This window comes from Nannobrachium achirus (genome assembly GCF_963921795.1).
Source record: "Nannobrachium achirus genome assembly, chromosome: 22".
NCBI classification, from domain to species: domain Eukaryota; kingdom Metazoa; phylum Chordata; class Actinopteri; order Myctophiformes; family Myctophidae; genus Nannobrachium; species Nannobrachium achirus.
In genome coordinates, this window is record NC_137829.1 from 19214887 (window position 1) to 19238007 (window position 23121).

Below are 23121 nucleotides of genomic sequence, written 5' to 3' on the forward strand. Positions count from 1 at the left end.
AGATCTGCTAATTTTGAAATATTTTAATATTTTTGACCCGATTCTCTAAATGTCTTCTAAATCCTTCTTCTAAATCAATGGTTCTCAAAGTTTTTCATGTCAAGGACCTCCAAAATCAGATGTATTTGGCCGTGGACCCACATCTCAAAATATGTTGTTCCAGGGATTTTTCAATAGTTAAAGCATCAAATAATTCTAGGCCTAAATTAAACAGATAGAGCCTCAGAAAATAACGACAAAGGGAGCATGGACTAAACACTTAACCACTTAAACCCTGAACTGTATACTTAGTTGACAGCTTTTCCCCCCAGGACTTCATACTAGGATGTTCCTTCTTCCCTCAAAACCAAGGGCCCCATGTCTTCCGCTGGCACTGGGCAAGTGAAGTTTGCCCCAGGCCCAGCCGAGGGATGCTAGGGTTCATGTGGTTAAAAATAAATATTGTAGTGTACAGTATACAGTGAGTACATGGTTCTCAATCTAAACATAAGCCTGTTATTGTTACTTCCTCAAGAGGTGACATGCTGCATAAAAATGCACATACTGTATGAGGTCGCCATGGAGGAGTGGACATTTGCTCAGTTGAGACCCGTAAAGCTGACACGTTATATAACCATCTCTGCGGGCAAGAAGATGCGCAACATGGCATCACAGTAATGTGATCTCATTACCAGACAAACTGGGTGTCATGAATAATGAGTAAGTGTTTGGCTACAGTGCTGTTGGCGCCTGTACAGTAGCTGGAAAGCGGGTTAATGTGAGCCGTCCCATGCTGTGTGGGGTGAAAGTTAGACCGGGTGTCCTTTCTTACTGTTTGTCACTTTAACCTCAGTCCCTTCCCATTACCCACAACCCCCTTCTTCCCAGTGGGCGGCCTGTGATGTCATTCCATGAGGGAGTGAGCGGGCCGTGACGTGTTGAGATAGAGGTTGAACATTCTCCCCTCTTCATGGGTAGATTAGAATCCTCAAGAGCTGGGTAACTGCCCTTAACGAGGCTACGAAGACTAAAAACATGCAACAATATGATTCCTCAAAGACACACTTTAAAACCCTGAGTGGCAATTTAAAGGAAAACTTTGTTTATTTACAACAAGGGTTCATTTGCATTTTAGATTGCAATTAGAGAAAATAAAGGATGAGTGTTAAAATGTTTTTATTTGCTCCTTTCTATCGTTTTAGAGATTTTAATGATTTTGATTTCAGTGGGAGGAGTCGTACAAGTGGCTAAATATGTCTTTTTACACACAATAAGCCCTTTCCCAAGATGCACCGCAATCTTTCATGGGCAGATGTGACTTATGGGGCCTAGTAGTGTTACTGTAACTAGCAATAAAGAAATCACTGGCTTATTGCGTCTAAAAATACATATTTAGCCACTTGTAGCATGCCCCCACCCACTGAAATCAAAATCGCTAAACATGCTAAAAAGATAGAACGAAGTAAATGAAAACATTTTTAACAATCACTATTTCTTTTCCTTTATTACAATCTAAAATATGAACACTTGTTGTAAAAAAACAAAGTTGTCCTTTAACTTGGAGAATGTACAATGCAACCAAACATTTGTACACTATCTCCCGTTACAAATGGATTAATTAACACGAAGGATTTAACCGTGTAGATGTGGATTTCCTAGTGTTGGTGATGGTAATCTAGATTAAATCCACTAGTGAATATAGCTGATTTACAAGCAGTGTGCTTGTAGATCATCTATTCTCATAATTTCTAGCTATTTTTTTATATTATTTGACAATTTGGCCAATGTTTGACTAGTTTTTATACTAGCCTATAGATGTAAATTAGTTTTGATGCAGTAATGGCATTTTTGTTTTGTTTCTCTTTTCTTTCTTCTTTTAGGTATTAAAAAGGTCTTAAAAGTCCTTAAATTGTCAATCTACTTTCATCTGGCGACTCCCAAAATCATGTGGGGACCCCTCTGGGGGTTCCGACCCACAGGTTGAGAACCACTGCTTTAAAGCAAAGCAGAACAGGAGAAATGTAAATAACGACCCTCCACCAGATGGAGGAGAGACTAGCATATTCAACCAAATGAGAGGATCATTTATAACACAGGATGATGACACTCATGCATATTTCTGTTTAACTGATGTCTAATATGCTCCCTCACAATGTTCTTCTTCTCTGGCTTGCCAAGACACCACTAAGGGCTCCAAGAATAAAAATAAATCCAAATAACATTACATAACAATAATTGAAACATACAAATATGCAGAACTGAATACAATTTTAGATTACAGAAATAAGAATAATGAAATACTGTATATCGTATGTGCATTAAGACCAAGTATAGCATGGGACTGATTGAATGCGTCATTAAATCATTTCTTAAGTTAATCAGAAATAAGCGCTCACTGTCCGATTATGACCTGATGACTGTATAAACAGTATTTGCACATTAACTCTCCCCACGCTTTGAACGATAACGCTCGCCCCATTTTTTACAGAACCTCGATGCCAATACGGCGCTCGTTCGGTTCGTTCGTCTGATGACTGTAAGCTGATGAGGGGTCGCGCGGCCGTTTACTGTAAACACATTTTCCGCTGTGATGGTGTAAAAAATCCATTATGCGTTAGATCAACGGAGAACAATTCACTTCCTTGTTGATTTCCTCTGGCCCGGAGGCTCTGTAGCCAGTGACTGCTCTGAATGTACGGCAACACATAGCAGGACAATTCACATTCATTCTCGCATGACGCCGCCCTCTGCTGCCTGGCAGACCAAAGTGCACTATTGCACAACCAAAAAATAAATAAATAAATGTCTGTCTGTCTATCTACTATAACGTCGCAAAGGTAAGCCGCTTTTTGATGGCGCCAGACCCAATAAATAAATAAATAATCTGGCAGTAGGAGAGTTAAAACAGGTTATTTACAACAGATTATTTGCCATTTTCAACTGTGCTGTACATTGTGTAAAATGTTAGTCGATAATGGAGTCTTGTCAGCATATCTGACTTAAACGGGGATTGATCAAGTTTCCAGTGTGCATTTGCTTCACATTTGTGGAAGCTATTTTTAGCTGATACTCTGTGAAATCCTGAGTGTTAATGTACTCATGGGTGTACAAATGGACCATTTGTACCCTGAGAGTTGTACTCCCACTTAGGATTTTACTGTGTAGCTGGAGGAAGCTCTCTCGGAGTTCAATACAAAAGAAAAGCTGATGAGTGACTTTTGGATATATGAGGTACTACTGTAATATACACTAGTAAGACGCCTCAAGGCGCCATGTCTTGGCCATCTGGCCAGTGATGTATATCGGACCAGTTACCCATACCGTATTTATGGAGACCCCTGGTACCCATATATGGAGACCCATGTACTGTATATGGAGATATGCTGTGAGAGCCCAAACATGCTTACTCGGTTATTCGTTATGTGAAAGTTCTATGACGTATATGACATCATACATACATTCCCTTTTATGACCATACATGGAGATCCCTGTCTGTAAAACCAGCCACACAAATATGGGCTGTGTTGGCCATCTGTCTTGGCCATACATGGATTCTGGTAGTGTGGTATGTGGCCGATGTGGCCTCCATATATGGGCATTCCCATATGAAGTCCTGTTAGATATGGGCTTAATATTGATGACATCAGGGATCTCCATATATGGGCATAACAGGGATTCTGTTAGTGTGGTTCCCCTGACATCACAGTGATCATGAAAAAGTAGAAGATTCGCAAGCTCTGAGCTTGTAGATCTGCAACTTCTGATTGCTTTTGAATCCTGAAGAGTAACAGTTTTGGAGTTTTGGACCCGACCGAGATGATATCCAGCAGCAATTAAAGTGAAGGCTTGATATGCTAATATGAATGGTTATTTCAATTTGGTTATATTTCTTTATTTGTTTCTTCATGTGTTATTAATGACTCTGTTAAGAATGTGTGCAGTCTCCCAAAGCACATTATCTGGTGTGCACATTTAATAAGGAAAAAAAAAAGATTTATATTTGGCTTTTATGCCTTTATTTATAGGACAGTAGGCTGACAGGAAATGGGGAGAGGGATCGGGATCAGGACTCGAACCCGCGACGCGCTGCCCGGCTACATTGAGCCTATAGGTGCCTCCAGGCCTTGGTGTGCAAATTTGAATTATTTTATTGCGTCTTCTTTCAGTAAAATTCTAAAATTTTGAGTTTTGGAGTTCATTTAGAACATGTCATATTATTATTATGGCAGTGTTGCCTCGCCATTTTATTGGTTTAATCAGGTACTGTCTAGAACTGGGATGAAAGGCCAGTGCCATTAGGTAGGAGACCAGTGGTACCATGGGACCAGTTCTTAGCGATTAGCGATTATAATCCCTGCTCTAGGCTTTAGTTTGGTAACCAATCCGTTCACCCTATTTTTTTTTTCCTCACCGACCTCACGCTCACCTCGCTGACTGCTCGGTGGGGCGGTTTTTGTATACTTGTATTTGTTTTATATAAGATAAGATGAGAAATGAGATTATGGTTAGACTGTTTAGAGTTACCAGCTAGGCGAGCCAGCCACTGCAGAATAGGACCTATTACTAATATGACATGAAGAGTGGTGTAAAGTAACTAAGTACATTTACTCAGGTACTGTACTTAAGTACAATTTTGAGGTATTTTCTTTTACTTTACTTCCAACAATGTTTTGTATCTTTTACAAAATCTCGGATCCAAATATTGTATTTTTACTCCATTACAATTATTTGAAAACGTAGGTTTTACCCGTTTTACAGAGGTTACGTTTAGGAATACCAGGCAGTGAGGCAGAGACCATGTACCGTTCCGCCAGATAGACGCCCGAGGCGAACGACCGGGAGGGCGAACAGACTGGTATCCTAGGCTTTTACCCCTGAAACTTCACATAAAAACATACCCTTAATTCAAAGGTCCTTGGTGTGAGATCTGATTGCGCTGGCACGGAATCAACTGACGTAATCAAGGCTCTGTGCTTACAGGGATTTGAGGGCATACCATACTGGATTTACAGACCCTTTCCCCTGGCGGTGCCAAGCCGTGGAGGGCATGAAAAAGCACCCTCCAAACCAGGGGTGTCACAAGGGGATAGACAGATACTTTTATTATCCCACAGGGGAAATTCAGTTCAAGGGGGAGAAAAGTGGGACTGAGTTACTAGGGCCCAAAGTGGAGGGGCCTTAATTATTTTATACTTTAGCTATTGAAAAATATAAAAGTCATGAAAATGTGTGCAAATCTTTGAATATGTGTATTATTTAAGCAAACATTTGTAACTCAAATTTTGTTCTGGGGGGTCTCTGATGGGGGTCCGTGGTCAAATACATATCATTTTGGGGGACCTTCCCCTGCTCCAAACACATCTTGATTGACCGACTTTTACTATTTCCCCCATGGAACTGTGCCTGCCTGGGTTCCTCAGAACTCTTTCCCTATTTATACCTCAACCATGCAAGGCTAATTTTAATTTATTTTGCTCTGGATATGTTAATCTTGAGTAGGCCTGGTATGTTTAAAAGGAACACAAACTCTGGGTGTCATTAAAGGCTTCTCGACAGCCAAACAGGAGAATCCAGAAAGCAATTAGTCCTCCTTGGTTCAAAGCCTGTATGTTCTCTTCTAAAGCCAAATATTTATTGTTTCATGAAGAACAAATCAAAAGTGAATACAAGAATGGCTGACAATAGCTCATTTTCACTCAAAAGTGGAACTAAACCACTCAACAAATTGAGTGGTTTACTGTCAAATTGAGTGGTTTACTGTTGATCATGTTTCTACAAATATTAAATAATGAAAGTGGGATAATTCAGTGAATACAGAGACAATATAAATATGTAAATACAGTACACTTTTATGATGCCAGAGGAGCTCACAGGCACCACCCGGTGGTTGCCCACGCACACTACATACTTTTTTGTGCCAGAACACATTGAGGCCACAATCAAGTGGAGACAACTAATCTATTTCATCGATTATATTAAAAGCTATAGATTTTAATATAGTAATACATTTTCAAAAATATCAAAAATATTTTTTGGCAAAATTGTCCATTGTGTGCTAATCTGATTAAACGATTTAGTACTTAAAAACTTCTCTATTCTTTCTGCATTGATTTATTGATATACTGTACGTATATCGTTACTTTTCAGGGTTAGGGTTAGCTGATCTACAAGCTCAAAATGTGTTTCGAGGTTGTAGATCTGCTACTTTTGATTCTTTTGTGTGACACTGTAGTATGAGCAAGTAGGCCGTTGATTTACCCTTAAATTATTTGATTAGTTGAAAAAGTAATCGATAATAATATCAACTAGTAGTTTGTCTGTCACTAGAATCAAAGCCCTTTGGAAACCCCAGCCCCCAGTGGTACACCTTGGACATTAGCATAAAATGCTGCACTGTTTTCCATTATCCATTTCCTTTCTTCCTGTTGTACCGAGGAGGGAGAATACCAAACCATGAAACGGATCTGCTGCCAAACTGGAGGGTTATGGGAGCTGGGAACGGGTCCCAGAAGTGACCTGTGGTCTGGTCAGACGACCAGTAACACACCCAGAACACTGTCTCTAGAAGAGGGTCTGTATACTGTCACTGTTTGTCCCAGGGCTAACCTCGCAAAGCTCATAAATTAAGCTCATCCTACAAATAAACAAACAAATGTCTGTCTGTCTGTCTGATAAAAACATCCCCATATATGGAGTACACTGATCATCACAGACTGGCCTGGACTCCCTATTTGGGCATTGACACGAAACTCCAGGCAGAGAGGGAGAGAGAGAAATATAGAGATCCCCATCCCCTTGTGGACATTAAAGGGACACAGACAATGGGTAACCAGAGGTTTACCATTGTCCAACGGGCATGGGCCTAGTAAATAAAAAATAGCAGGTCCGCAAGGCGCAAGCTCTAATTAACGTCATGTTTTGAGCTTGTATTTCTGCTACTTTTGCTATATTTTGGTATTTGAAAACTGAAAATTGTTTTGGACATAATATGAGGTTTCCACCCGACGTAGTTGATATAGTGGTCTGTATAGCTGGTCAGTCAGACCCAGTGTGCCGAGTATTTTTGACTTCACTCAAGCTTGATTAATATAGCTTTTATGCATAGAAAATAGCTGATCTAAGCTCACAATGCATTGCATTGTGACATTGCAGCACGACACGACGCGTATTAATTGGACAACAGTGCCACCAGGCTAATTGTAAAATCGAACCTCGGTTCGAAGTGGAGCGGTGAATCTGAGCAGCTATACCGTGTGTGTGTGTGTGTGTGTGTGTGTGTGTGTGTGTGTGTGTGTGTGTCTAGTCTGCACAATAGTGCCATAGAAGCTGTGTGTGTGTGTGTGCCTGCACAACAGCGCCCCTCCTTTAACTTGTGTGTTGTGTGTGGCCACTCAAGGTATTGCCAGGCTACAGACATACCCAGCCAGCCAGCCACATAGCCAGCCAGCCACCCACCCACCCACAGACATACCTGTCTATTGGGAGCGCTTTCACCGCTCCAAAAAACGCTGGAGTGTGGCTCTTAGGCATAGTGTTTTAGTGGTGAGGAAGACGTCGCAAATGTTACTAAGAGTCGTCATGTACATTTTGAATTTGTGCATAAGAAACCTTGGATGAAAATGCCTCAATATTACAAACTGGGTTAACATTGTTGGAAAGGTGTGATAGAAGATGATGGAAAAATGGTTTTGGAATAGATTATTGCACTCTGTGCACAAAAAAAGTCACGAAATAGTTATTTGCCGGTTTTCAACTGTGCTGTACATTGTGTAAAATGTTGGTCGATAATGGAGTCTTGTCAGCATATCTGACTTAAATGGGGATTGATCAAGTTTCCAGTGTGCATTTGCTTCACATTTGTGGAAACCAAGGGTCTTTTGTGGGGTTCCAGGAGGTCCCCAGCATTTGTGTCACCACCATATTTTATACACTAGCCCTTACCCGTTCAAAGATATGAGCTCCAAAATGATGTGCAGTGTGTGGGTTATGGGATGTGCACACAGTATATGAGGGATGGAGATACAGAGATACTGAGATACTGTCCCCCCCCAGCCCGCCCGCCCACCCGCCTGCACACACACCCGCCTGCCTGCACACACACAAACACACACACACACACACACACACACACACACACACACACACACACAGAGCTGGTTAAACATTTTGCCTCAAGCTAGATGCAGAATAGATGTGCCTCATGCTAGATGCAGAATAGATAGTAGATACACCATAAAAATGCTAATATACAGCATACGATTTGTGAAAGTGACAAACGGGCTTCACAGTTATGTCAGGTGTGTTCATATGCTTATGGTGATGCGATTTCAGATCAATTGCTCCAGCCACTGAGGAGAAACGCTGTGACAGACACTCACTCAGACACTCACTCAGACATTCGCAAAATTATAGTATAGATTGGCTATTCAAACAAGCTCACAGCGTGTTACTTCGTTCCAACATTATTATTATTTACACAAATCTTCCCTTGTGGGGGTCCCTGGCACGAAACCTTTTCAGATGGAGGTCCTCCTCAGCCAAATACATATCGATTTGGGGGTCCTTGGCTTGGAAAATGTTGAGTGTAGTTTCAGTTTAGTTTTCTGCCACAATGCCTCCTTAGTCCTTTCTAGTCAAGGTCTCTCTGCCTGATCCTGTTGAGTGCTGCAAATGTTCACACACAGTCCCTGTCCCCTGTCCCCCCCCACCCACCCACACACACACACACACACACACACACACACACACACACACACACACACACACACACACACACACACACACATACACACACACTCGCACACACCTCAGCTCTCCATCTCCTCCAATGTTCCGGAGCTGGCAGCTTACAAGACAGAGAGACCGCCCAGTGAATGATGGTGTCATCACGTTGGCCTGCCTGTAGATTCATAGCAGCACTCTGTCAACTGTGTGTGTGTGTGTGTGTGTGTGTGTGTGTGTGTGTGTGTGTGTGTGTGTGTGTGTGTGTGTGTGTGTGTGTGTGTGTGTGTGTGTGTGTGTGTGTGTGTGTGTGTGTGTGTGTGTGTGTGTGTGTGCGTGCATGCGAGTCGGATCGCACAAAAACAGAAAGCTGGTCGTCTGAGCAAATCCATGCATGACATTGCATGTGTGTATCCAAGAAAAGAAAAAATAAAGCGTGTGTGCGCACGTGTACGAGATGGATCGGAAAGAGTTTGTATATCGTCACCTTATTAAACTAATGGCCTAAGTCATTTTTTCCGAAAATGAGTTTTTGGCCTAAATCACCTCCTGATGATGCTTGCCACCTCTGGTAAAAGCGCCTCAATCCCAACTCAAAAGGCCTTCCTGTTACAACCTATTAAAACAATTGCCTATGTCAAGACCCCCCAAGACTGAGACTTAGGCCATTTTATTTTGCCTAAGTCATAATAAAATGTGACTTAGGCCATTTTAACACACCTTTCAAAATGGCGTCTTCCAGGAGAAGAAACAAGAACATATCATTTAAAGATGTTATTTCCATGGTTCAGGCCTTGCCCCCTATTGGTTATAACTTTTACTGTAATAAAGGTTAGTGTTGTATGTATACAAGGTTGCACACACTTAGCGAGCTGGAGGCACACTTAAAATTTCTTAGAAATGTTCTTTTCTAGTTGCCCTCAAAGACTAGTAGGGGCCCTCACAGACTTCTAGTTGCCCTCACAGACTACTAGGGGCCCTCACAGACTTCTAGTGGGCCCTCACAGACTACAAAGGGCCCTCAGAGACTTCTAGTGGGCCCTCACAGACTACTATAGTTGCCCTCACAGACTACTAGGGGCCCTCACAGACTACTATAGTTGCACTCACAGACTACTAGGGGCCCTCACAGACTTCTAGTGGGCCCTCACAGACTACTATAGTTGCCCTCACAGACTACTAGGGGCCCTCACAGACTTCTAGTGGGCCCTCACAGACTACTAGGGGCCCTCAACGACTTCTAGTTGGCCCTCACAGACTACTAGGGGCCCTCACAGACTTCTAGTGGGCCCTCAAAGACTACTAGTTGCCCTCACAGACTACTAGGGGCCCTCACAGACTTCTAGTTGGCCCTCACAGACTACTAGGGGCCCTCACATACTTCTAGGGGCCCTCACAGACTTCTAGTTGGCCCTCACAGACTACTAGGGGCCCTTAAAGACTTCTAGTAGGCCCTCACAGACTACTAGGGGCCCTCACAGACTACTAGGGGCCCTCACAGACTTCTAGTGGGCCCTCACAGACTACTAGTTTCCCTCACAGACTACTAGGGGCCCTCACAGACTTCTAGTTGGACATCAAAGACTACTAGGGGCCCTCACAGACTTCTAGGGGCCCTCACAGACTTCTAGTTGGCCCTCACGGACTACTAGGGGCCTTTACAGACTTCTAGTAGGCCCTCACAGACTACTAGGGGCCCTCACAGACTACTAGGGGCCCTCACAGACTTCTAGTTGGCCCTCACAGACTACTAGGGGCCCTTACAGACTTCTAGTAGGTCCTCACAGACTACTAGGGGCCCTCAAAGACTTCTAGTTGGCCCTCACAGACTACTAGGGGCCCTTACAGACTTCTAGTAGGTCCTCACAGACTACTAGGGGCCCTCACAGACTACTAGGGGCCCTCAAAGACTTCTAGTGGGCCCTCAAAGACTACTAGTTGCCCTCACAGACTACTAGGGGCCCTCACAGACTTCTAGTTGGCCCTCACAGACTACTAGGGGCCCTTACAGACTTCTAGTAGGCCCTCACAGACTACTAGGGGCCCTCACAGACTACTAGGGGCCCTCACAGACTTCTAGTGGGCCCTCACAGACTACTAGTTTCCCTCACAGACTACTAGGGGCCCTCACAGACTTCTAGTTGGCCCTCACAGACTTCTAGTGGGCCCTCAAAGACTACTAGGGGCCATCACAGACTATTATGGGCCCTCACATACTTCTAGTGGGCCCTCACAGACTACTAGTTGCCCTCAAAGACTACTAGGGGCCCTCACAGACTTCTAGTGGGCCCTCACAGACTACTAGTTGCCCTCAAAGACTACTAGGTTCCCTCGCAGACTTCTAGTGGGCTCTCACAGACTACTAGGGGCCCTTACAGACTTCTAGTGGGCCCTCACAGACTTCTAGTGGGCCCTCACAGACTACTAGTTGCCCTCAAAGACTACTAGGGGCCCTCACAGACTTCTAGTGGGCCCTCACAGACTACTAGGGGCCCTCACAGACTACTAGTTGCCCTCACAGACTACTAGGGGCCCTCACAGACTTCTAGTTGGCCCCCACAGACTACTAGGGGCCCTCACAGACATCTAGTGGGCCCTCACAGACTACTAGGGGCCCTCACAGACTACTAGGGGCCCTCCCAGACTTCTAGTGGGCCCTCACAGACTACTAGTTGCCCTCACAGACTTCTAGTGGCCCTCACAGACTTCTAGTGGGCCCTCACAGACTACTAGTTGCCCTCACAGACTACTAGGGGCCCTCACAGACTTCTAGTTGACCCTCACAGACTTCTAGTGGGCCCTCAAAGACTACTAGGGGCCCTCACAGACTACTAGGGGCCCTCACAGACTTCTAGTGGGCCCTCACAGACTACTAGTTGCCCTCAAAGACTACTAGGGGCCTTCACAGACTTCTAGTGGGCCCTCGCAGACTACTAGGGCCCTCAGACAGACTTCTAGTGGGCCCTCACAGACTACTAGGAGCCCTCACAGACTTCTAGTTGGCCCTCACAGACTACTAGTGGGCCCTCAGAGACTACTAGGGGCCCTCACAGACTACTAGTTGCCCTCACAGACTACTAGGGGCCCTCACAGACTTCTAATTGGCCCTCACAGACTACTAGGGGCCCTCAAGGACTACTAGGGGCCCTCACAGACTACTAGTTGCCCTCACAGACTTCTAGTGGCCCTCAAAGACTTCTAGTGGGCCCTCACAGACTACTAGGGGCCCTCACAGACTTCTAGTGGCCCTCACAGACTTCTAGTGGGCCCTCACAGACTACTAGGGGCCCTTGCAGACTTCTAGTGGGCCCTCACAGACTACTAGTTGCCCTCACAGACTACTAGGGGCCCTCACATACTTCTAGTTGGCCCTCACATACTTCTAGTGGGCCCTCACAGACTACTAGGGGCCCTCACAGACTACTAGGGGCCCTCACAGACTTCTAGTGGGCCCTCATAGACTACTAGTTGCCCTAAAAGACTACCAGGGGCCCTCACAGACTTCTAGTGAGCCCATAGACTTCTAGTGGGCCTTCACAGACTACTAGGGGCACTCACAGACTTCTAGTGGGCCCTTACAGACTACTAGGGGACCTCACAGATTTCTAGTGGGTCCTCACAGACTACTAGGGGCCCTCAAAGTCTTCTAGTGGGCCCTCACAGACTAAAACATTTTGCCTAAGTCACTTACTGCAGAAATAATTTGGCCTAAATAAGGTTTATAATTGCCTAAGTTAAAATGGCATGTTCAGATATTGGCCTAAGTCATTTTATCCTTACATGTTACATGATTGACATACACCTTTATTTGTATGTCAATAGTCATATTTTTTCATGTTTTTTGGAATTGAAATAATTAAGAAATATAATATATTCTACATTTGGCACAGTTTTTTGTGTTTCCTGAAAACCTTGAAAAAATGACTTAGGCCATTAGTTTAATAAGGTGACGATATGTGTGTGTGTGTGTGCTGCGTTTTGTGTGCAAGGTAAAGTGGAAACTACTTTGTGCCGTGTACTGTACACAGTTGGATCGAGTGGAAATGAAAACGTGTTTGTGCGCAAATTGGATCGAGAGGGAACTGTGTATGTGTGTGTGTGTGTGTGTGTGTGTGTGGTGATAATTCCCTGAATAAATAACCCTCATCCCAGCCAATTTGTCTCAGATAAGCAGTGGCTGGCACCCCTGCACCTACCTGCTGCAAACAGCCAATTGAGCCTCATTTGATAACATTTGGCGCCGTTCGAAAGGCTACACACACACACACACACACACACACACACACACACACACACACACACACACACACACACACACCTCTCTGGCTGATGGGAGGAGGGGGACCGACGTATTGATGGCCAGACTGACAGAGATAGGGGGGAGGGGTGTGTGTAGAAGCAATGATAAAAGGGCAGCTGTGTGCGGGACTGAGAACAGAGCTGATAAAAAGGACGGCGTAGACTAGAAAGCTATTTTCAACAGATTAGCTGGATATCAGGGATTAGCAATTTGGGAACGTCTGACACACATGGACGGGCGGAGTTTGTGATAAAAATATAAAATAAAGCTATGAAGATCTTGTTGTTAACCAAGTGCTTCTCAAACTTTTTCATGTCAAGGACCCCCCAAATTCATATGTATTTGGACCTCGGACCCCTTTCTAAAAATATTTTGTGCCAGAAGCTGGCACAAAGATTTGAGTTAGGATCATATACAGTAGGTAAACCAAGAACATATAATCAGTCTAAACATAAATATAAAAAAATAGCATGTCTCTCTAAAAAACATCTAAATCACATTTAACCCTTGCATAAGACTGTATGGTCGTCAAGGGTAGGGCAAGTGCTACAGGCTAATTACAAGAAGGGATTGGGAGAGCAGCACCAGAAGGAATGACCACACGTGAACATGGGATGATGTGGAAAAATCCAACGCAAGCCTCATTTTCCAGGGGGTTGGTGAAAGGAGAGGAGAAGGTGTCTAGAGCCTTGAATCTAAGGAAACAAAATGAACGGCAAATTTCACGGTACGCTCGCTCAGTCCCGGTTGCAAATTAGCAGAAGCCGATTAATCTTGCCAAGAGGTGTGAGCTAATAAGCTATTACCAAGGAGGGAAAAAAAGGTGAAATGTTGGGAGGAGTGGGCTGGACCGGAGCTATAAATATGAGTTAAGGGAACTCGTCTCCCGAGGCTCTGCTCTAACTTTCAGAATCACTTTATTCATGTACAGACACACCTCCAGGGTTTTCACAGCCGCTCACAGAGGCAGATACGATTAGAGGGTTTTTTTTTTCTTGTTTTTTTTAACATGACTGTGCTGTTGTCCTGTTGAGGGGCGGCGAGGCAAGTGGGTGCGGACGGTCCCGTGAAATTGTCGCGCGCGTGCTCGTTCGTGCATGCGCTCGCGGGGCGGCAAGAGCTGGATTGTGCTCATATTTGTGAAATACCGCCCGGTGTTTACTCGCAGAGCGAGTTTGTTTGTGTCTTCAGAGAAGAAAGAATAGAAAGCCAACAATTGCCATCATCTCAGATTCCCAACATTCATACGTATTCTATAATATCTTTGCTGTCGGGCGGCAAACTCCTATCTCTATATTCAATTTTTTTTCTTCATAAATCAGCCCTACTTGATCATACTACAGCATCACACAAACATGTCAAAAGTAGCAGAACTACAAGTTCGAAACGCGGCGCATTGCAACGCTTTTCGAGCTTGTCGATTTGTGAATCTTGAAAAGAATTTGAATCCCTAAAAGTAACAGTTTTGGACGTATGAGGTTTCCACCCGACAGAGATGACATGCTTTAAATCTTTCGTACAGCTGCTCAGCAACATGCTAGTCCTGTTTGCCACTAAGCTTGCCCCCACTCAAAGCTATCGTTATAGTGTTTTGTATAGAAAAAGAAACATTTATATTATAAATCATACTGTAGAAATGATAAATATAAATAATATTTACAATATAAATATGTTATGAAGACTTGTGTGTCTGTGACAAGCAGAAAACGGCGGTAATGTATGCCTCTTGTCTTTTAAAATTCACCCGCCGTACCGAGTCAAATCCCTTGTTGTATGTATGGTGCAGAGAGATACGCCATATGGTGAAATGAAACTGGGAAATCTGGTACATTACCATGCTTATTGGCAGTTCACTCATAAAGTACCTTGTAAAACATAACTTGGGGACTTCACTCAATGGCTTCATAACACAAAATAAGGACAGATCTCATGTAGCTTTTTCACCTGTTCGTCTTCCTCTAGCAGAGAAATGTACCGTGAAGAATTCCCTTTAACATTTACAGTAACATTGCGTTTTAGAGAGTGCGGCACGTGGCTGGCTGTCTTCAGCTAGCCAGAGAGTGACAGACGGGAAGGGTCATATGGCGTCTCCCAGGGTCCACAGCTCCACCAACAGTTGGACCAATCTGTCCGTGTTAGGCAAGCCACCAGGGGCACGGAGCCCTCTGCCCCATCTGCCTGGCCGCCGTGTTATTTTTAGAGTGATTTAGAGCCCACTGTCCACGGTGATAACGCCACGGCTTCTGCACAAAGACCTAGATTGAGGTAGTCCAGCAGTGCATGTATCGTATCGTTTTGATGGGGGGAAAAGAATCCGAGGTGGGATTTATATCGGGGGAAACACTGCTGAGGTTGAGTGTAGAAGAGCTATGTTCTTTATGCCTCAGTGCAGTCAATTATTACTGGGGAACTGTGACAGCCGTCAGTGGGTGTACCGTATGGCTTGATTCAAGGAAGAATTGCTCTTAACCCATTAAGACCTGGCTGAGGCCCATTCTACAAATGCCTTCTCAATCGGGTAGTTCTCAAACTTAATTTGTGCCAAGGACAACCAAAATGATATATTTTAGAGTCCTGAACGGGCCTGAAAATGAAGGCCCGGCCCTAACTGGGCCCTAATTGGGCCGACCCGACTAATTAGCATCCTTTTTTTTTTAATATATATTATTATTATATTGGCATACATTTTAGGCCCTATACCCGACCCGAAAACGTTGGATCAGGTATGGGCGTGTTTGGAAAGAATTTGAGAACTTAAGTGTAAAAATAATACAATAAAATAAATCTTTTAAATTAAATTAATAGTTAGATATAGTATATCCCATGGTAGTTCATTCATTGGCCACGTGACTTCCTTCTACACAGTTTCTTGGGGAACATGGCTCTCATGTCCCACACACACACACACAAAGCCATCGATTGCACCGTCCCGTAGGCCAAAGGAGAGAAACAAGATGTCTGAATTCTTTAAGCTTGGAAGGGTATTTATTTCCCTTCCCCTTGGCTGCCGCTCAGATGGAGCAGCATCAACGGAATGTCTAATGCTGATCAAAAGCCCAGGCTCCACTATCAAAGTGTTGTAGTATTCAAACTCCGAAAAAAGCTCCAGCAGCCAAAGAGAGGGTTAGTGACATGAGCCGTTGTTCTATAGAAGACAAGAGCTGTGTTTTAAAAAGGAGCAATACATCATTAAGTGTAGCCAACAGTAGGATTTACTTTGACTTCTGAAAGGAAGTAGACCCCTATATAGTTTCTTTTTGTTTTTTGAGGGCCTCAGGAGAGAAGAGAAGCTCAATGAAACTTTAACGCTCAACTTAAAAACGGCTCCACTTGGCTACGTCCACGGAAAGAATTGAGTTGAGAGAACTCTGCACTGCGAGTACTGCGTGTAGTACACATCCATCTTCCGAAGCGGCGTGGTTTATTTTCGCCAAGAGAGAGGTGCGGGAGTCGATATCCCCAACGGATCGATTGCGTTCTCCGGGCTCTCTCTGCGAGGCTGGACGTATCGATCAGGGTAATCTGCGTGATAGAAGGATAAAATATTGAAGGTAAAAGATCAAACAGAAGTTGTCAGACAGCTGCTGTTTGGGTGAAATGTGTGAACGACTCCTGGTAGTTAAAACCAACTTAGCAGTTTCAAACCAATAACACAGTCCTCTGCACAATCTATGCTCTGTTTATCACGTCATCTCTCTCTCTCCTCCTCCCTCCATCGATGCAGTGAGTCTCCTCTCTCTCTCTCTCTCTCTCTCTCTCTCTCTCTCTCTCTCTCTCTCTCTCTCTCTCTCTCTCTCTCTCTCTCTCAGCCTCCCACCTCAACAACACCTCCCCTCTTTCATGTTTTATTTTCATTTCTTCTCCCACTGTCTTCATCTCTTCTCTGTTCTGTCTCTTTTTCTGTCCACTTCCTTCTAGGGATGGGACGATATGAAAATGTCATATCACGATTATTGTGACCATTTACAATATTATCGCGATAATCAAAATCCATTATCCTGGGGTGGAACATATGCCAAAAAAAGTAGCAGTTGCGACGCGCTGTGAACATGTAGATCGGCTATTTTTTGGCAAAGACATTTGATAGAGAGTGAAAAAAAAGACTGTATCAAGTACGTGTATTATAAGTACTCTTTACCAATTATAGAGGTTTTAAATGGTACTGTATATGCAGCTCGGCAAATAAAAGGTGAATTGATCCCAGTGCATGATGGAGGACAATTTCACGATAAATGAAAAGTCCACAAGTGTTTTTTAGCACGATAAACGATAATAACGCTTATCGTCCCATCCCTACTTCCTTCTCTCCCCCCTCCCCCCTCTCTCTCGTCTCCCTGTATGTTTCTATTTACATCTCTCTTTACTTTGCTCTCTTCCTCTTGTCCTTCCTAGTGTGTTCTCTTCCACTTTGATCTCACTATCATCCCCCCTCCTCCCTTTGCTACACACTATCTTTCATCCTCGCTCTGTATGTCTCAGTGTCTCTCTCTCTCTCTCTCTCTCTCTCTCTCTCTCTCTCTCTCTCTCTCTGTCTCCCTGACGGCCTGCAGTGTCATTGAGAACAGTGGAGGGAGGGATAGCAGTGGAAGGAGGGGAGGGGGGGATTTGGCTGTCCGTGGTGATTTAATGAAGCAGGCCACAACATCACTGTCTTCTAGCCTCCTACTCCCCCTCACTTCGTAAAGTTCACTGTGTGTGTGTGTGTGTGTGTGGGGGTGTGTGGGGGTGTGTTAGGGATGGGACGATAAGCAATCGTATTGTGGAGATTTTATTTATCGTGAAAACGTCCTCCATCATGCACTGGGATCAATTCACCTTTTATTTGCCAAGCTGCGTATCCAGTAACATTTAAACCCTCTATTGGTAAAAGGTACTATGATATACGTACTTGATTAAGTCTTTTTATGTCTTTTTTTTCTCCACTCTATCAAATCTCTTTGCCAAAAAATAGCCGATCTACAAGCGATTTCTTTGGTCACAATAATCATAATATGAAAATGTCATATCGTTCCATCCCTAGTGTCTGTGTTACAGTAAGTGTGCATAGTCTTCTCTGTGAAAGAGAAAGTGTACAGTATGTGTGCCACACACACACACACACACACACACACACACACACACACACACACACACACACACACACACACACACACACACAGAATGATAACTGAGAGAGTATTTTACGCCAACTCCTGAACAGGTTGCCAGTAAGGAAGGCAATAGCGCTGTGGTGGTTCAAGCTGTTAGCATCACCTCCCTCTGCTAGGGGTTTTGTTTTACACAACTCGTCTGGTACAGGATATATACCATTCAAAACTCGCTATCGCTCTGAAACCGCTCTTCAGGCTCCACAATTGATTGATTTCTCCTCCTTTTGGTATTGATTTTACATATACTCCCATAGTCCACAGATCACTTCAAAGTAACCGTGGTGCCATTAGAATGCTAAGGCTCACTTGGTTTCCTCCAGGGCCCCATAACTCAAGAGTATCTAAACTGATATCAGTTCCTGTCACATTTTAGTATGTCATAATAATACCTCATTACCCTGTCTGCAGCTGTGTGTGTGTGTGTGTGTGTGTGTGTGTGTGTGTGTGTGTGTGTGTGTGTGTGTGTGTGTGTGTGTGTGTGTGTGTGTGTGTGTGTGTGTGTGTGTGTGTGTGTGTGTGTGTGTGTGTGTGTGTGTGTGTGTGTGGCTGAAGATTGTAAAGGCTCCCGTCTGTGTACAAAATAACTACAATGGATGATTGGGTTGGGATGACTGGTGGGAATGTTCTGTAGGCTGTCCCAATTTAAATTTCATCGCTGGCTCTTTTTGTGGTTTACTTATTTATTTACACCCTGCTTGGTCATACTACAGTAGGGGCGGGCGATATGGAAAATACAATATTGCGATATTTTTCGAAGCTGTATCACGATACACAATCTTATCACGATTCTTTTTCATGTTGGTTTGTATGGTTATTGTTCAAGTTACTTAACAGTACAACCACCTATAAGTACATTTTACACTCTCAAGACTTAAAGATCTATACAGTAAGGTTACCAACTTTTGGTTACCAACTCAATAATTTAGCTGGGGACCACCTGGAATCCCCTCAAGAACCACTGTTTGAAAACCGCTGTACTACAAAGTTACACATAGCTTCTGCTATTTTTACATTTGAATCCTGAAAAGTAACTGTTTTGAACATACAGTATGAGGTTTCCAACTGACATAATGTTTTATTTTACATTTTTTATGATATGTTTTTTGGCTTTTATGATTTTATTGACAGGACAGTAGACTGACAGGAAATGGGGAGTGACACACTGCAAAGTTACATCATTAAGTACAACAAAGTCTGTCTGGGAGCCATCATTAAGCTGCCCTGAAGAGATGATTTAATTTTGTGTTGAAAAGGTCACAGTCACAACCAAGAACAAATGGGTGAATTGTCATGAAATTGGTGGGAAGGATCATTTGACTCTCTCGATGATTTTGGTTGCAAAGGTCAGGGTCAAAATGACAATCATAGTCTTGGTCACAGATGACACATAGAACAAAGCATCTTTCTTTCTTACCACTTTCACACTGATATTCCTATTTTCGGCATGTCATTCTAGATAAACATTTCCATTTTTTTCAGTTTTGAATAAAATGTCATTGCGTTTTAGACATATTTAAATCTTAATCTGGTCGACTGCAATGTATTTTGGCAGGCCGTGATGGCGTTGAAATGCCTGATTTATTCTTGGCTGTGTGCTGAAAGAAATCGTCTGTATTCGGAGAGTGACACCTGCACACAACCAAGCATATTATGATTTGTCTTACTTTTACCGGATCTCTTCTCCACTAGATCATCCCTATCATTTAAGTCTAGTTTTTAATTTGTTGACAAAATTGTCAAATAGTTTTAGTCCTCATAGCTTCGTTTTTATTTCATTTTTGCTGTGGAAAAAAAGGTAGTCGACGACTCAACAAACATTTTTCATCACAGTTTCAGTTGAGGAAAAAAAAACAGTGGATGTTTGTGGTGTGTGTTTGCTGCAGGTAACTCCCAGCTGGGTGCCACCATAGTGGATGCCCTGGACAGCCTGTACATCATGGGTCTTCACCAGGAGTTCAAGGATGGACAGGATTGGATCGAACAGAACCTGGACTTTAGCGTGGTAGTAGTATATTTCTCATTTACAGTATCATGTTTGTTTATTTGCTTACAACCCGCTCCCCTCCTGTGTTTGTGCATCATTCTTTGTAGTCACATGGTTCAAAAAGCTCTCTATTAATTCAAGTTTATTTGTGTGAATTATTATTATATTTGTGTTTTTTTAAATGATTTCCTTTTAAAAATGTAATGGCAAAAATAGCAAAAAAATAGCTTGTAGATCAGTGATTTTACATATTTCTGTATGACAGTGAATCCGTTGTACGAAATGTATAACATCTGTAAAAATGTAGTGTTGATATTCAAAAAAAATATATTTATGCTATTAATTGAAAAAGTAATAGATAGAATATCTGTTAAAGGTCCTACACCATGCATTTAAAAATAATTTATATAACACTGTTTGTGTCCCAAAAACGTTTTTGAAAAGGTTTGAGGCTAAATTACCACTCCTGAATACAGAGCCCCTGTCATTTCTGCCTGGCTTTCAGAGCATTTTCAGCTGCAGTACCACCTTGTCCTGAGTGGGAGGACTGCGCTATTGAGCCAGTTTTGGCCCCACACACCTCCCCACCTCCTGCTCAGCAGGCCTGCCCACCCCTCCCCAACCCTCTCCCAGCTCCTCCTGCCTCCTTCTCAGGCCTGCCCAACCCTCTCCCAGCTCCTCCTGCCTCCTTCTCAGGCCTTGTGACATCACAAATCTGACATTTCACAATCAGGACCGTTCTGAGACATGCTAACATAGATCTGCCCATAAACTGAGAAAGACACAATGGTCAGAAATAGGACTTTGTGAGGATAGAAGTTGCTGGTGGGACACCAAGAAAATACATAAAAATTGGAAAAATGAAAATTCATGGTGTAGTCCCTTTAAGGAAAGTATTGATAGTTGCAGCCCTTAATAACCTAAAGATGAGACTGCATTATGTTCCTGTCTCTTGTATCGTAATCAAATCAAAAAGGAAGGCCATGAAACGTCATTAGCTCTCTAACTCAATCTTCTGACATACAGTATGGTGCAATGGTGTTTATGAAGGGTCAAGGTCGAAGATGAGCCACGGGGTGCCTGGTGACGCAGCACAGTGCACAGAACTTATCGTTGTTGTCAGGCATATGCAAACTTTTTTCTTTATATTTTGTAAATTAACGCCCTACTGCAGGGGTCTTTAATGTTTTCGGTCCAAAGACCCCGTGAGAGAGAGATGAAGTAGGGAATGTATAACATCTGTAAAAATGTAGTGTTGATATTCAAAAAAAATATATTTATGCTATTAATTGAAAAAGTAATAGATAGAATATCTGTTAAAGGTCCTACACCATGCATTTAAAAATAATTTATATAACACTGTTTGTGTCCCAAAAACGTTTTTGAAAAGGTTTGAGGCTAAATTACCACTCCTGAATACAGAGCCCCTGTCATTTCTGCCTGGCTTTCAGAGCATTTTCAGCTGCAGTACCACCTTGTCCTGAGTGGGAGGACTGCGCTATTGAGCCAGTTTTGGCCCCACACACCTCCCCACCTCCTGCTCAGCAGGCCTGCCCACCCCTCCCCAACCCTCTCCCAGCTCCTCCTGCCTCCTTCTCAGGCCTGCCCAACCCTCTCCCAGCTCCTCCTGCCTCCTTCTCAGGCCTTGTGACATCACAAATCTGACATTTCACAATCAGGACCGTTCTGAGACATGCTAACATAGATCTGCCCATAAACTGAGAAAGACACAATGGTCAGAAATAGGACTTTGTGAGGATAGAAGTTGCTGGTGGGACACCAAGAAAATACATAAAAATTGGAAAAATGAAAATTCATGGTGTAGTCCCTTCAAGGAAAGTATTGATAGTTGCAGCCCTTAATAACCTAAAGATGAGACTGCATTATGTTCCTGTCTCTTGTATCGTAATCAAATCAAAAAGGAAGGCCATGAAACGTCATTAGCTCTCTAACTCAATCTTCTGACATACAGTATGGTGCAATGGTGTTTATGAAGGGTCAAGGTCGAAGATGAGCCACGGGGTGCCTGGTGACGCAGCACAGTGCACAGAACTTATCGTTGTTGTCAGGCATATGCAAACTTTTTTCTTTATATTTTGTAAATTAACGCCCTACTGCAGGGGTCTTTAATGTTTTCGGTCCAAAGACCCCGTGAGAGAGAGATGAAGTAGGGACCCCTACAACCTTTTCATAGATTCCATATGGTTTCATTGTTTGACAGCACAATCATCAGTGTATTTTGGATCCATGTCAATTAGTCTTTTAAGATATTTAACCACTTGAACCGTCAATACTTAAAAACTTTACCTTTCACTCTGTGCTGTACACAATCTGCTTTTTACACCAAACTTCTTTGCCGATAATAGCCGATCTACAAGCTCACAACGGCTCGCAGCGTGAGGCGATGTGAGCTTGTAGATCTGCTATTTTTGGCAAAGAAGTTTGGTGTAAAGAGCAGATTGTGTGAGTAGCTAAACGGTTGAGTAGCTAACTTGCCGACTCCCTTAGTCGAACTGATAGGACGTAGGAATAGCGAGATTTCCCCGAACGGGGGCCACCGTGCTCACAATGTGAATATATACGGGGTCTTTGAGTTCAGAAGGTGGAGAATCACTGCTCTACCCTGACCTATCATGAAACAAAGCATAGAAATACCAAAAATCAATCTCTAAAACCAAAAGAGAAATTGAATGTAGGAGGAGGTCTGTGTAGGTATTTCCCTCTCACCCTAGTTTATTCCAGTGAGATGGTTTATCAGCCACTGTTTCCGACACGGGTGGGTGTGAGTGAGTGAGTGAGTGAGTGAGTGGAGTGAATGCCATGGGTTTGACAGAAAGGCTTTGTGATGTGTGGCTGGAGAGATTCTGTAAGGTTCGGTCCTTATGCAAAAACACAAGCCCATTTTGACCCAATTAGCAGCTCTGCGCGTCTAGTTGGAGCTGACTTATTTGCTCATTATGTCCGATGTTTTCGCATGTACTTTAAAA

The 23121-nt window shown here is 43.4% G+C and overlaps 1 protein-coding gene across 3 annotated transcripts in view; it reads left to right on the forward strand.

Annotated features, from left to right (window-relative positions):
• Positions 1 to 23121, forward strand: part of man1a2 (mannosidase, alpha, class 1A, member 2) — a 182507-nt gene that overhangs the window by 100735 nt on the left and 58651 nt on the right. For 2 of the 3 annotated variants that reach the window (XM_080753189.1, XM_080753188.1), the window contains exon 6: positions 20034 to 20155. In XM_080753189.1, coding sequence (XP_080609315.1) covers positions 20034 to 20155 — 122 coding nt within the window. The remainder of the gene's footprint in view (positions 1 to 20033; positions 20156 to 23121) is intronic. The other variant, XM_080753190.1, reaches the window with a different exon arrangement.